The following is a 15,917-nucleotide window of genomic DNA, read 5'->3' on the forward strand; positions in this document are numbered from 1 at the left end:
ACAGGCTGACGTGAGCACAGGGCAGGCTGTGACACTGCAGGGCAGGAGGGCTGTGCTGCCAAGCCCCCAGCAAGCCCTGGCTTTCCTGGCCTCTCCTGGGACTCACAAGGCATCTGGAGACAGTGATGCAGGATGGACATAAAGTGCGGGTACGCCTCGCTGTGCGTCAGCCTCTTCCTCGTCAGCTCGAACATCTGAGTTGCACTTTTGGTGTCAATGTGGACCTGTGGGCAGGAGACAGGCAGGGTCAGGCCACTGCAGCCACAACAGCACCTCCTGATCCCTTAGTCTCAGCTCCACACCCCATGAGTCACCCCCACCCCAAAACTGACAGACAAACTAACCCCAGTGCCCTATGAGGGGCAAACAGAGCTGCTGGGCAGGCAAAGGACAAAAGGGCTAAAGCAGGCTCCATACAGATGTTGCAGAAGTGCAGAGCAACAGGAAAGACTTCCAAGCTCCACATTTTATCCAGAAGACCACTCTTTGTCCCTTTGACCACTCTGCTAAAACTAACTGTGACAGTGAGTGCCAGTGTCTGCATCAGCAGCATTCATACTCACCAGCTCAAATCTTTTGGCAAACTCCAGTTCATCTTCATTTCTAAGCATTTCAAAGAAATCTAAGTGCCTGAGGAAAGAAAGGGGGAAAAAAACTAAACCAGAAGAACCTGTTAAAAGCAGATATAAATGTGGCAATGAGTTTGTCAGTGGACCAGACGCTGGGAGGGCTTGAAACACCAAGTGGACCTTCATCCCTGATCTCCTAATCACTACAGGATGTGCAAGGAGCCTTTTGGGATGAGAAGAGGTGGATGAGTGCTGACAGCATCCCCTGAACCCCTGATGGCACATCCTCCCCAACTCAACCCTACATTATAATGCAGCAAAACCCTGTTGGAATTTTTTTCTCCCTCTCTGGAGACAGCAAGGAATTTCTGTAAGGGGTGTGACTCTAGACCAACACCTGAAGGAAGGGCAGCAGACAAAAATCACAAATGTGCTGGGGGTCCCTACTCACCGGTCAAGGGTTGAATTTTCATGTTGCCTTAGTTTGTCAATGACTGGCTGGATGCCCAGCATGAGGAATTCATATCTCAGATGCAGTCTGAAATCCAGGCTTTCCTGCAAGGCACAGGTGTGGGCTCAGCACAGCAAGGTGCACACCCTCAGAAAGTTCACTGGAATAAAATAAACACCCCAAGCACACCCCAAGGCCTCCCTGGTGCTCACCACGCCTGCGCCCTGGCTCAGGACAGCGTTGATGAAGGACATGATGGCTGTCTTGAGGCTCACTTCATCTCGGTACCGGCCCGTGCTCTTGTCCAGGTCGTTGATCAGTGTCTGCCAAACACAAGGGGTCAGCTCAGTGCCCTGTGACAGCCCCAGTGCTGCCCAAACAGCCAGGGAACACGGGCAGGAACAGCTCCTGGTGATGCTCCATCAGCTGCTGGCCACCCCAGCACCCATCTGGGCCAGCACCAGCCCATCCAGCAACGCTGCAGCCTTGCAGAGCTCTGACCCCAGGGACCCTGCACAAACAAGCCTTTTATTTTGGTGAGTTTCACCTTAAATAACTGTTTCCTCCCTCCGTGCTTAGCTGCAGGTCTCATCAGACACAGCTCTGGGGTAATTCTGGATTTTTCAACTTGCAAACAGCCATAACAAAACATTTGCAAGCTGCCACTCAGATATTCAGGAGGAGAAAGGGTCAGGAATGCTGAATTTCAGGGGCTGAGGGGTGAGTGGATACCCACTGTCATGGTTTGGAATGGAGGAAATCTAGGGAAGTGATGAAAAACTTTTCATTCCCAAGGAACAAAATTTAAAATAAAGGAACCGATTTAGAAATAAATAATGAAAAATTTTAGCTTTAAACAACTCATCTTGAAAACAATACCCCATAAATCAACATAACCCATCAACAAACTGTAAGAAAACTTGTAGAAGACAAGAGGGGCTTCATGATAACAGGGCTCCCCAAACAGCTGTTATCAGTGAAGAAATTAGAAACCACAAAATAACTGGGTTTTTCCCTCTTATAAAAAATCTCCATAACATTAACAAAAAAAAAAAAAAAAAACAAAAAAACCAAAACCAAAAAAACTTCTCTCCCTAAGTAAACTGAAAAAATCCCTATTTTAGAAATAATGAACTGACTAGAAATTGTAGGTTTTGTTTCTTTCCATTATCAATAAGAAAAAAAAAAAAAAAAAGGCTGTGGAGTGAAGTGCTCTGAAGAGTTTATTTTAATTCCTACCACTTTTTTCCTTTTAATTACTTTCCTTATTTCCTTTTAGTTTATTAATAAAATTTTTATACCCTTTAAAGTTTTAAACCTGCTGTACCTTTCACCTAATCCTATCTCACAACAAGAAGTAAACACACCAATAATTAACCAACACGAAACCCATCACACTCTTTAATCCATTAACCAAAAAAAAAAAAAAAATCTCAAAATTAGTAAAAATCTGAAATTACCCATCCAAAACCAGCACACCCACCTACCTGAAAACGAGTCCTTTCACTGGCATATTTCTGGTAGTGCAGCATGGCCTCCAGTACCTTCTTGTGGCCACCGGGAACCAGGCACACGGCGCCCATGATTTCCAGCACTGCCACTTTTGTCTTAATATTCTCTGTGCTCAGACTCTGAGCAATGACATTGATGCTCTCCAGGTGGGCCAGGACGTGGGCCCTGCCCAGGGAGTTGTTCATTAGTGCTTTTATACATCCAATGAGCGAGGTATGTATTCGAGACTCTGCTGTCTCATAGTCCATGCTTTTGAGGAAGTTGAGGATACATGATAAGCCATCCAGGTCGATGAAGCGGGTCACAAACCTGCCAGAAAAGGGGGTTTTCACTTTATAATTATTTATAAATTCATTATTATTTCTTTATTTTTTATTTATTTATTTATACTTGGCCTTTTACCCCCAAACAGTCTGTTGATCCACACCTAGAACCTTCCTGTATACTTGTTCATGGATATCAGAAAGCCTGAAGGATTCCCATGGCCCAGACACAAATAAATTGATTTTTACACCATGGGGGTGTAAAAATCAATTTAATTGGTGCCTGGTTGCCTGTGCTACCTGCACAAGGTTCCTCAGAGTGAGGATATTTCAAAGAGAACCAGCTAACCCAGCAACCAACACAAGTCTCGGGATGGAGGCTGGAAGTTGGCAGTAACTCTGCAAAAAACACCAACCTGAGTCTTGAGACAATTTTTGAACTGGAAGAAGATTCCAAGCCCTGAAGTCACCTCCTCATCAGCTGCAGACACCTCAATGTCACCTCTCCTGCCCCACCATCCACACCCTTCTCCTTCCTCAGGCACACCTCCCCAATTTTAAGGGATTTCTGATTTTTATGATGATTTACAACACCACTGAACAGAAAGCAGACAGGGCAAACACAGGGCAGTGCCCAGGCAGGTTCACCAGACCCACTGCATCCTGCTGAGGCATTTTAGGGCCCCCATGCCCAGTGCCACCCAGGCTGGGTGTCCTCTGCTTTGGCAAAAGGCTGGAAAGCAAATGAGCCAAGAACATCCCAACACTGGGATGATTTTAATTCAAAACAAGCCATGCTGATGGGCAGCAACAAAAGGAGTAATTGCAGGCTTAGGGGAAACTGCTTTCTCTGCTTCAAAGCTGCTCTTCGTCCAGCCAAAGTCAACAGGAAAGTTGGTGTTCACTTCCCTGGGTGAAAAAGTGGCTCCAACAGGTAAAATTTCCTGCAGAGCCTGCTGCATCCCTCAAAAAACACTCAAACATCACTTTTAAGGATTTTATAAAGTTTCATGGCTGGCCACCATGAAACTTTATACAATCCTTAAAAGGTCCCACAAGCACCCACAAGGTCCAGGTGTCACAGAAATCAGGTGCTCACCCCAGACCCTGGGAATTTCTTACCATCAACCACAGGTGAAAAAGGGAAAGATATTTGCAAGCAATAGTAAATTTGTTTCTTCCATAACCAAAGCAAGTCAGGCATTTTCCAATGGAACATATTCCCATCAGAAGATGTCAACCTGAGGCACCTTAGGTGTTGCAAAAGTGTGCATGCAGACTCCATAGAAAATGAAATTAGGAAAAGCTACAGACATTCAGAAAGCATCCCAGCCTTCATTTATCCTCCCATCAAAAATTGTTTTCGATTTCATAAAAGTCTGAAGATTCATGTGACTTTACTCCCTTATAAAGTGCAAGAGGAGCTGAAGTTGAAACAAAGGTCCTAACTGACCAATAAAAATTGTTGTTTTCTTGGAAAAAAAATATTCAAGGAATTTTTAAATTCTGTTCAGTACAAAGGAAAATTTGGAAAAATAAAAAAGTTGCCTAATTTGCCTGAATAAACAGGGAGGTCCTGGTGGCTCTTGGTCACTAAAAGGACCAAGAAAAAGGAACAAAATGACAAAATGTGACACAAAAAAAAGCAGTTGGTGAAACAAAAAAAAGGCAGTTAGTGCCTCAGAGTCCTCACCTCTCTCACCCTGTACAGCTCCCATTTATATTCCTATTTAACCCCTGCTCTGGTAGAGAACTCAAATCCAAAGAAGGAAAGGGAAAGGGAAAAGGGGAAGGGGAAAAGGGGAAGGGGGAAAGGGGAAGGGGAAAAGGGGAAGGAAAGGGGAAGGAAAGGGAAAGGAAAGGGAAAGGAAAAGGAAAGGGAATTGCCTCATTGGTTTTGTCCGCAGTGCAGTCTTCAAACTTTCAATTGTTTTATTTCTCTCCTCCTCATCTTCTTTTTCCAAGGCGATCAGGGATTTTCTCTGTGCAAGGAGGAAGGCAGAGATCAGAAGGGGAATCCCCCTGTGTGCCCAAGGAGTGGCAGTGGCAGTGCCCACCACCCACTGTGCCAAGCCATGGGGATCCTAAACCCACCCTGGAAGTCTGGAATCCTTATGGCAATCCCAGAACTTGGGAAAAGGAGCTGTGAGGAAAACCACTCCATGCTCTGCAAGGAGACAGCCTGGATGGGGACAGAGGGATGAAGGCACTGCCTCCAAGCCCCACACAATTTCTGCTCTGCTCTGCACTGCTGTGGCCTCACCTTGAGTCCTGGAGGCAGTTTGGGGCACCACAATGTAAAAAAAGACACCCAAAAAAGGCATTAGGCTATTGGAGATCATCCAGAGTAAGCCATGGGGATGGTGAACAGCCAGCCCTGTCATTCCCAAGTCTCCCAGTGCAACCCAGCAGTGTGGATCTCAGCTGGGGACAGGGGCAGTGTGCAGAGGATGCATCTCCCACACTGGATTTTGCTCTCCAGCTGGGGCTGGGGCTGGGATTTGACTCCTGCACCAGGGCTGCCTGCTCCCTGGGCATGCATGAGGCACAGCTACAGCTAAAGCAGCTCCCTGAGTGGTTCCTGCAGCACCCAGCAGTGCTGGGCCCCCAGAGGTGTCAGGGTGAGCCCTGCCAGCCCTGGCTGAGGCTAATCCGAGGCAAAAAGGGACCCAGCAGATATGAGGAGCTGTGCTGACCCCTCCATTTAACCCAGCTCCTCTTCAGCAGCACGTCAGGGAGATCAAAGCCACCCTGCAGGCATCTGGCAGGCTTTGATCACAAGCTCTGCTCAGGCTCAGGGCCCTTTCTGGCTGGCAGCCCATGGCCAGCACTGGGTGTTCCTGCCTTCCCAGGGGGATCAGCACACTCCCTGCTGGCTCACAGCCCCTGCTCATCCCTCTGGGACTGCTCAAGGCCAGGCTGGATGGGGCTTGGAGCTACCTGGTCTGGTGGAAGGGGGGTGGAACTGGATGTCCTTTAAGGTCCCTTCCCACTCAAACCCCACCCATGGTTCTGTGGCTGAACAGAACACCCCAGGAGCTGTAGGGACATCTCCATTGTGCAGCTGTACCTGTCACCTAACAGGTGACACTGCCACCCAAACCCCAGCCATCCATGGTACTGTGGCTGCACAGAACACCCCAGGGGCTGCAGGAACATCTCCATTGTGCAGCTGTACCTGTTACAGGTGACACTGCCACCCAAACCCCACCCATGGTCCTGTGACTCACAGAACACCCAGGTTCAGCAGGAACATCTCCATTGTGCAGCTGTTGGTGTAACAGGTGACACTGCCACCCTCTGAGGCACAGTGCTGGCACTGTCCCCACCCTGCTGCTGCCCCACCTGGGGTTCAGAGTCACCAGGGATACTCACAGCAGCCATGGAATTCAGCTGATCAATGTAGAACTCTGGCCAGCTGGTGGCTCCTTTATTTTCTTCCTGGTCCTGCGTAGGGGATAAAAAAAAAGTGAAACAAAGCCAGATTAGTAAAAAAATAGTATTAACATTCCCTGCCCTTCATGACCAACCATTTCTGAAGCATCCCTGAGCTCTTGCTTTATTTTATGTTAATGTAAGTGTGACTTTCTATATTCTGAGCTTCCCCCTGACTCCAGCTATGCAAACATTACCTGATTTATTGAACTGCCATAAATACAATTACACCATCTGCCTGTGACCAAACACTGCCCCACTGATACTGCATCAGTCTTGTGATTATCAGCTTCAGGGAAACCAGACTGAAATTTTACATCCAAATCTCTCTTGTTTCAACTCCACAGTGCCCTTGAAGCTTTGGCTGCACAGCCTTGAACATGCTCGGGGGGGAAATGTTTAAAAGCAATGAAGAATGCTTAAATGTGACATGGTCTAGGCTGCACTCCTGGAGCAGAACCATGACTTATCAACATCTCAACATCCTAAGAGAGACTCCAGGCACAACAGTTCCTCTGGGGACTTCATAAGTCACTGGGAGGGAACATGCAACTGGCAATGTCACCTCTTAAAGGATGTCACCCCTGGGCCCATGATCTGTGACACTGAGTGATGCAGAGCCTCCTCTGGCCACCCTGGTCTACAATACCCTGCATCTGTCAGGGCTCAAGAGGTTTTCAGGGTTTTCAGGTTCTACCTTGTTCTTGTAGGACATGACTAAAGAATCTCTGAGACCAGCTCAGGTAACTAATGCTCCACATTCCCAGGGGCTGCATGGAGTAAGCAGGCAGAATTTGAGGGAATACTTCATAATTAACCTTTTCCGTCACTTTATTTTCTTAAAAAAACATATATACCAAAAGAAGAAGAAGATTTCACAGCAGAAATGCCACACAGGTCTAGGCTGGAGTCAAAAAATTCTACACAGATCCCAAACATCTTCCATCATAACCATCTTCTGATCACAGCCTGACTGGCTGCATGGCTCTGCCCCTTCCCTAACTTTCAGAGCTGTTTGTAAACCTCATTTCACACCCCAAACACCTGTGATGGGGGAGCAGGACAGAAGCTCCTTTCTGCCCCCATCTCTGTGCTCACAAACAACTGTGGCTGCTTCAGTGAGCCTGAGGAGCAGAACCCCAAACATTCACTGTGCCTCAAGAGGCTTAGCTGGAAAACTTCTGTGCATCCAAACTTCCCAAGCTGCAGTGTGCCAAGATGAGGACAAGCAAAGTCAAGGACAGGTAATTTGGATGAGACTCAGTTTGCCCCTGGGCAGCACAGGAGTGCCTCCAGACCTGACCCCTCCTTCAGCTATGCCACAACTCTGAGAGCACCAAGAGGCCTGGAAAGCTCTGCCCTTTGCTTTAACACTTTCTCCTGACCCCACAGTCCCTCAGAGGTGCCAAGCAGCTGGGCTGAGGCTCAGGTCACCTATCTGCTCAGTGTCAATTCTGTCTGACACGGCCATCAGGGCTTTCAGCTCCTCACTGAGCCCTGGGCGCTCGTGCCAACCCTCTCTGTGCCCTGCCAGGGAAAGGCTCTGCACAAAGCTTGTGGGAATTCTGATTTTCCCAGCTTTCCTGCCCCACTTTAGAGTCCAGCATGCAAATGGACTCCAGGGGACAGCAGAGCTGGGACACTCACAGGTGCCTTGAGCATGGTCCTGTCACCTCCTGGAGGTGTCAGAGAAGGTCCTTCCCATTGTCCCTCTTATAAGGAGCATCTCTTTCTGTCTCAGGGTGATGTCATGATGCTTGTATCCCCACTCATGTGTTCTGTTTATGCTGGATATTATGTTCTGTGCCTTCAAGACTGGCTCTGAAGAGTGAAAGTTTTGTTTGGGTTTTCTTATCAGCCTGGTGGGATACAGACACAGGAGCAGGGCACGAGCTAGTGCGGCTTTTGCTTTTCGCTTTGCTCTCTTGCTCTTGCTTCTGCTTCACTTCTGCTTGCTTTTGCTTCTGCTCATTAGCTAGTTTAGCTAAACAGTCCAAATTTCTTCCTGGACTGTTTCTCCTCTCCTTTTTTTCGACCATCTCGAGCCTGCTTGGGGCTGGGGCCTGGCAAACCCCGAGAGTTTGCACCTTGTGGCCCAGCGGGGCCTACTCTGGGCAGCAGCTGCCCCAGCGCTGAGGGACTGAGAACAGAGCGAGCACCCCCAGAGAGACTTTCTGAATTTGTCATCTTTTTCAGAGTGGTGACAGAGTGGTGTCACCCAGTATTGTTCATTTTGTGTGCTGGGGGTGCTGTGCCTGTTAAATAAACAGGTTCTTTCCACTCGTCTCCAAGGAATCCTTCCTGAAGCGGTTGTGGGGAGGGGCCCTCCTTTGGAAATTCTCTCCCAAATTTGCCCTAAACCAGGACACTTTCTCACCAGAGGCACCAACTGGGAAAGGTGGCAAGGTCCCCAGCATGGCACAGTAGCAAGAGGTGTCCAGATGTGCCCAGGGAGTGAGATCCCTGCAGGGAAAGCAGCAGGGCTGGCTCACCCCACAGCCCAGGACCTGCCCTGTGCTGGGAACACCTGTGAGGCAGCCAGGGATGGGGACCTGCTGCTCATTTAGTGTTGAAAAGAAGCACTGGAGCAAATAAAGGTCTCCAGGGGGATGGAGGGGAGGCTGAACAACAAAATTGGCTAAACTGCTCATTTATAATTAACGTGCTGCATTATAAATATTTCCCTTTGCTCGGCTCCCTCGGGCTCTTGCATTTCCTCCCTGAAACCCCCAATTTAGAGAGTGCTCTCAATTAAGTGCAGCAGAACCTCATTAATTCCAACGAGCAGCTGGGCAGGCTCCTCAGAAAGCAGCTTCCCAGGCAAAGGGGGACTGCACAATAAAGCAGGCAAAGATCAGGGCAGGGGCTTCCCTCCCCTCAGCTCCCTGCAGGATATTGCTCAGTGGTAATTACTGGGGCTAATGGTCCACAGCACACTGAGAAGTGTCCTTTGGTGTGCTCCTGGTGGTAAAGAAATCTCCTGACAAAGGCACAGCCCAGAGGGTAGTGAGTCACAAGGCTCTGCTCAGCGCCAGGGGGAGGGAGGAACCTCTCCAGCATCAGGGTTTGAAAAGTTGAGTGTGAAAAATGGTTTCCCAGCACGCAGGGTGGGTTTTGGGGATGTGGGTTTTGCAGCCTGCCTGCAGAGAGGGATTCCAGACAGAGCTAAGCACCTCCAAGGTGTCTCCAGGATGTTCCACTGCACCACTGAACATCTCCCAAATCCTTTTTTTTCCCTGTGCTGAGGCTGCTGTGGGTGCTCTCAAACAGCAGAGAAGTGAGGGCTGATCTGAACCCTGCTGGAACCCAGACTGAGCTGCTGTCAGAGACACTGATGGCTTTAATTGCACATCAACGTCCCTCACTGTCCTCCAGGCCCACATGTGCTCAGCTGCAAAAATTAAGCCGTGCCAAAGCTGCACAGACAAGGGCAGCCCTTGCTGCATCCCCTGCTTTGTTCCACCTGAGCCCCTCACCTGTTTCTTCTTTCCAGGGACCTGGCAAAACCACAAATCCCATCAGCTGCAGCCCTGCTGTCACCAGGTCACCCTCTCATGTCACAGCCCCTGCTGTCCTGAGCCCTGTGCATGGGGCTGATGGATGCTGCTCTGTTCCAGGGCGGCAGGGGCTGCTGTGATGTGAACCCCATAAATGAGCTCCATCCCCTGCTCAGCACTGCAGGGAAAGCAGTGCCCAGTCATTAGCAGGAGCTTTCCCATGTGAAGGTCACCAATCTGGCAGCTCCAGCCATCCCAGAGATTTCACACTCCCCAGCCCTGTCATGTCTTGGTTTTGAGCCTGACACTTCCACAGCCCTTGTGCCTCCCCCTTGGAGTGTCAGCAGCTCCCACTGCCAGAATTTCTTCTCTTCCCAATGCAGAGGAGGTGGGGGCTCAGCCAGTAGTGGCTCAAAGAAATTTCAAGGCTTCTTTCAACCTGTTTGCACCTGGAAGGAGCCTCCCCACAAGCTCCTGCTGCTCTGACCTGCAGGATGCAGCTGCTGGGAGCAGTGCAGCCTCCCAGCATGTCCCCATGGTGGTGGGGACAGACACCTGAGATGCTCCTCAGTGCTTTGTCACACCTGCTTTGCTTCCTAAACAAGCTTCTGGCAGCACCTCACAGCTCCTGACCCTGCAGAAGATGTCACACCTGAACCAGCAGCCTGCTTCCCTACCATGGTGGTGCTTTGGGATAACTGGATTTGGAGCTCTTTGGGATAACTGATGGTGGCTGGCTGAGCTCCCCACCCAGCTGATGTCCAACACACCACGCTACATCCCACAGGGCTGGAAGGAAAGGGCTGGCTCACAGCAGCCAGCTCCATGCAAGCCCTTCAGTGACACCACCAGTGGCTTTTCTCCAAGGTAGCAAGTGACAGGACAAGAGGAAATGGCCTCAGGTTGTGCCAGGGGAGGCTTGGATTGGATATCTGGGATAATTTCTTCATTAAAAATGTGGTCAGGCACTGCAACAGGCTGCCCAGGGAGTGGTGTTCAGAAAGGTGGGGATGTGGCTCTTGGGTCCATGGTTTAAGGGTGAACACGGCAGCACTGGGTTAATGGATTCAGTGATCTCAGAGGTCTTTCCAACCTTAACAATTCCATGATTTTGGTGGTTCACCTCCCTCTTGGCACCATCTCCAAGCCTGGTCTGCCCCAGGAGAACTCCTCAGGAAAGGATTTAAAAAAACCCTCTTCAATTGGCACCAGCTGCAAAAACAGAAACACCCCCTTCATTTTTACACATTGTCCTGACATAACTTTTATTCTGCACAGTGTTCCCCACCCCACCTTGCTGCTCCGTAACAGCAGGGCAAGGGAAAGCTGGCAGCAGTGGCAGCTCACTGCATTTTGGCAACCCTTCCCTCCCTGACTGCTCTGGATGATCCACCTGGATGATGAGAGGAAGCAGGCTGTGGCATGGATGGGTTTTAAAGCCAAGCAGCCTCTCCGAGATGTTTAAATCCAGCCCAGCTCCACCAGCATGGCCCAGCCTTTGCCAGGAGAGTGCTGGTGGAGATTTGGACCCACCACAGGCCCCCAAGGCTCCCTCATCTCTCCAGGTACCCCTGAAACAGAACCTAAATGATCCACCAAAGCTGCTTCCCCATGGAGCCCTGCTGCAAAAGGCTGGAATTTCATCAGACTCTCCCCAAGCTGGGCTCTCAGGGTCTGAACCAGCCCAGCCCAGCCCAGCCTGCTCTGGTTTTTCCATATGCTAACACTTGCTATGCCCTCTCCTCCACAAACACACACACGTGCCCCTGTACACTTTTCCCAGGGTTTAAAAATTATGCTCCCCATAAGCAAATATAGCATGACCAGATGCCTTTGGTAGTCAGCTGGTTCATTGTTTGAAAAGCTCTGCTTCAAAATCCAAAAAAGATTGCTAACAGATGCATTTTTTGGCTGGTGAGGGAGAAAAACCTTGCTTAAACAAAAGTGTGTTGTGATTGGAACTAAAAGGGGAATTACCTTGAAAGATAAAAACTATAAACATTTCCCAGTGAAAAACATCCCCAGCCATGCAAACAGGCAGTTTCTCTCTGTCAGCCTGAGCAAATGACACCTGAGATGGTATTTCAACCTGCTGCTGCAATAACAGCAGGTCTATCTGCATGTTCAGAGGTCATGAGATCCTTCCCACCCATCCCAGGTGACCCTGGAGCATGGCAAAATGCCCAGCTGATTTATCCTCCCCTCCCCAGCATGCCATCTCTGTCAGTTTTTGCTCTTAGTTCTGGCTACTGCAGCAAAAAATATGGGGGATTGATGTTTTTTAAATGAAGGAAATGGAAGGCAAGCCCCAAAAAAGGAGGACAAGTGGAAGCAGGAGCTGGAAAGCAAAGCTCTCTGGAGGGAGTGGGTGGAAGGAGCAGTTGGAAGGGAAAGAGGCTGTTTGCCTGGGAAATAGAGGATTATTGGAGAGACATCACTCATTTATTACATATTTCCCCTGAAAAATCACCACTGCTGCCTTTTCCTAGTGCAAAAGGTTTTTTATCTGACCCCTGAGGAAATTTTAGATGCAAGCTTTGCTTCACACTGCTCAGAGCAATGCACCCAGGGTTAGTGTGATGCCACTGGGTTCTCAGCACAAGCTGACAGAGCTCAGCATCCCTTGGCATCCCTGCAGGTCATTTTCCTCTACTCCAGCTTTGGAAATGCTCAGCTGCACCCAAAGGGAGAGGGGCAGAACCCTGCATTACATCAGCTGTTTGTCACTACCCATCCCTCCCACCTGGTTATTTATTCTGAGCTTCTAACACCTTGCACCAATCTATATTTTGAGGCTCATAAAAGCCACCCTTTGAGCTGCTCTAACAGCCTGGCATGACCTGCATGGGCTGTCAGGAGCCAAATCTCCTGTGGTTAAACAGGTCCTGCAGACTAAGCACCAAGGGTTAATCATTAACTCCCTCTGGAAAAAGGCCATCCTGAGTCACACTCCTGCACTGAGGCAAACCCACAGCCAAAGAAACAGCAAATCTGGAAACCCTCCTGCTTCCTCCTCCCTGCACTTCCTAGCAATATCCTCTCCTGGAGAGCAGGGCCAGCAGGGAGTGAAATATTTTGGGATGAGCTATGAGACGAGTCATGGTCCAGAAATACCACTTCTAAAAGCAGATTTCATCCCTGCCTTTTGCATTTCCCTGCTTTACCCCAGCAACGGAGGGGCTGACAACTTCAGAGAATAATTTATAAATCTCTCTCCTGACCCAGCACTGCAGGATTCAGAGCAGAGTTCAGCTCTTCCTCAGGCTGCTGCTGACAGAACAGCCCCACCACGAGATGCTTTTTGTCCCTCTGTCTGTCCCCTGAGTGACACAGGGTGATGCAGGAGGGCTGGGACCACGAGGAGTTCATGCAGTGCAGCCCACAAGGATGGGATCAAACCCATTCCCTCCATGGATGGAGAATCAGGGAGGAAAAAGCCTCCACCCTGCCAAGCCAGTCCTGAGGGCTGGGATAAAACCAGCTGCCAGCAGGGCAGAGAAACCAGGACAGATCCAGGGCTGCAGGCCAGGGGGATACATTCCAGGGAAAGAAACATGCCTGGGGGACAGCTGGATTTCCCCTATTTCCTCTCAACAGGTGCTGTCACGTCTCTTTCCAGGACAACCCAGCAATAAATGTCTCATTTTTGATTCCCTTGTACAAAATCTTTCCTGTCATGGGAATATATAAAACAGCAACATCTGGGATGTGCTCTGGAGAGCTGAGTGTGGTGGATGACACCAACAGTAAAGCAGAAGCTCCAGCCAAAACTGGCAGCAGAGTAAAGAGCAAAAACTGCTCAGGGGACAATCCTGGATTGGTGGTAATCAGGCAGCTGCCAGACACTGATGTCCACCTTTGGGACCCACCAGGTGAAACTGAGTGTTAGAAGCATCTCAAGCAACAACTTGCTGTTAAACACGGGCTTTGGGCACACCCTGCACTTCCCAAATCACTGCCACTCAGGGAGGCAGGACACTGTCCCATGGCCAGCCCTGCTGCCCTGCCCTCAGCTGGAATCCAGCCCCTCTCCTCCATGCCAGGTACCACGTACGTGATCTGGCCTCACAAATACACAGGAGCACAAGTGAGATTTACCAGGAGCTGCCAGGACATCCACCAGTGTTTGTGCTGCTCACCAGCCATCACCACACAGGGCAGGACAGCCCAGAGCCTGCTGTGCACAGACACTGCTCTCCAGCCCATGTCATTCCTGATTTCCTCCATGGCTGGAGCCTTCATTGATATGGTCTCACTCATTTTTAATTAAAATTCAGAACAAACAGTGGCACACGTGCTCTGCAGCTCACTTTTAAACTGAATTTAAATTTTAAAATTTAAATTTAAATTCAGATTTAAAATTTCCAAGGATGAGGCATCCACAACTTCTCTCTCTCTGGATTTACTTATACATACAGGTGTGCACATATACATTTATATTTATATTTGTATTTATTTATAGTTACAGGTATTTTATATTTATATGTATGTTTTATATAATTATATTATATTGTATTAATTATATTATATTGTATTAATTATATTATATTATATTATATTATATTATATTATATTATATTATATTATATTATATTATATTATATTATATTATATTATATTATATTAATATATTATGTTATATTAATTAATATAATAATATAGATAATATTAATATAAACATATTTATATGTACAGGTATATTTATAGGTATATTTATGGCATCACAAATAGGGAAGGAATGGCTGGAACAGCCAGACAGGAATGAGGACCAGAGGACAACAGCAGCCAGGATCCAGGCTCAGATGGATGCTCAGAGGATACCACAGGCACTTCTGTGCCTCCTTTTCCCCATGAGCAAGGAGTTTCACAGCTCAGCCTTTAAAAACCCATGAGAGCAAGGAGGGTCTGGAAAGGGAAAGAGCCACCATCAGCTCCATCTAAAGCCTTCCTCAGGAGATTAGATAGCATGTAATCTGCACTCACCATAATAATTACATGGCTTTGCTTGATTTAACTCTCCCATTATCCAGACACACCAGGGCCAGGCTCTGCTTATCCACCAGGGAGTGAGGAGCAGCATCCCTGCCCATTCTCCTGTTGATCCAGAGCAGTGCCTGTAATTTGTTCACATCCCTTCTCCCCTCCCATTTAAATCTGGGGCATGGCAGGCCTCTGTCTAACAATAATACAGGGATTTCAGGGGTATTTATGAGAGGCTTAAAACTTAATCCTACATGAGCAAGGTAAGCCTGCTCTTGGCCTAAAATGTGGATGGAAAATCTGGTGCCATTGCTGCAGCAGGAGAAAAGAGACATTTACAGCAGTGAGCATTCTCTGAGAGGGGCAGTGACTGCCCAGCCACCCCTGCAGACAGGTGAGGGGCACAGCGGCAAATTTGGCAATGGAATCACAGAACCCCAGAATGGTTTGGGTTGGCAGGAACCTTAAAAATCAGCTGGTTCCAATGTCCCTGCTGTCAGTAGGGACACCTGCCACCAACCCAGGTTGCTCCAAACCCCACCCAACCTGGCCTGAAAAAATGCCATGGATGGGGCATCCACAGCTTCTCTGGGCAACCTGTGCCAGTGTTTCAACACCCTCACTGCAAAAACCTTCTTCCTTTAATCTAACCTAAATAAACCTCCAGTTTAAAACCATTAGTCCTGGTCCTACTGCAACAGCCCCTACTATAAGGTTTGTCCTCATCTGTTTTATCAGGCCCCTTTAGGTACTGGGAGGGGCTCTAAGGAGATGGTGAGCAGCCCCTCAACCCTGCAAGGCCAACTTCAGTGCCCACAGGGTTCCATACGGCCCTGATGTGCTGCATGGTGTTGGGGACACTCAGGTGGGTTGTGGGGACACTCTCTCCAGCCTGAATGGGCTCAGAACCAAAGAGTTTCTTTTCCCAGGGTCACTCCAGGAGCAGCCCTGTCGCAGACATCTTTTATGAAAAAGCCTTTCCTTAGGATTTTTCCTCCTGAGAAGCTGGGAGGCCTCAGGAACAAAATGTCAACAATGGTTATCTGCTGCTGTGGAATGCAACAGGTGCATCTGTGATTGGCCCATGCTGTTGTTTCTAATTAATGGCCAATCACAGTCAGCTGGCTCAGACTCTCTGTCCAAGCCACAAACCTTTGTTATTCATTCTTTCTTTTTCTATTCTTAGTTAGCGTTCTGATGAAATCCTTTC

General features: G+C 48.6%; 1 protein-coding gene across 2 annotated transcripts in view; it reads right to left on the bottom strand.

The window, feature by feature from the left end:
• DAAM1 (dishevelled associated activator of morphogenesis 1) overlaps positions 1 to 15,917 on the bottom strand; it is a 94,224-nt gene that overhangs the window by 26,988 nt on the left and 51,319 nt on the right. For both annotated transcript variants that reach the window (XM_058025771.1, XM_058025769.1), the window contains exons 5-11: positions 6,171 to 6,242; positions 4,683 to 4,777; positions 2,508 to 2,841; positions 1,233 to 1,343; positions 1,021 to 1,124; positions 564 to 630; positions 107 to 224 (exon numbers count right to left, since the gene is read on the bottom strand). In XM_058025771.1, coding sequence (XP_057881754.1) covers positions 107 to 224; positions 564 to 630; positions 1,021 to 1,124; positions 1,233 to 1,343; positions 2,508 to 2,841; positions 4,683 to 4,777; positions 6,171 to 6,242 — 901 coding nt within the window. The remainder of the gene's footprint in view (positions 1 to 106; positions 225 to 563; positions 631 to 1,020; positions 1,125 to 1,232; positions 1,344 to 2,507; positions 2,842 to 4,682; positions 4,778 to 6,170; positions 6,243 to 15,917) is intronic.

This window comes from Melospiza georgiana, chromosome 6, assembly GCF_028018845.1.
Source record: "Melospiza georgiana isolate bMelGeo1 chromosome 6, bMelGeo1.pri, whole genome shotgun sequence".
Taxonomy (NCBI): Eukaryota; Metazoa; Chordata; class Aves; order Passeriformes; family Passerellidae; genus Melospiza; species Melospiza georgiana.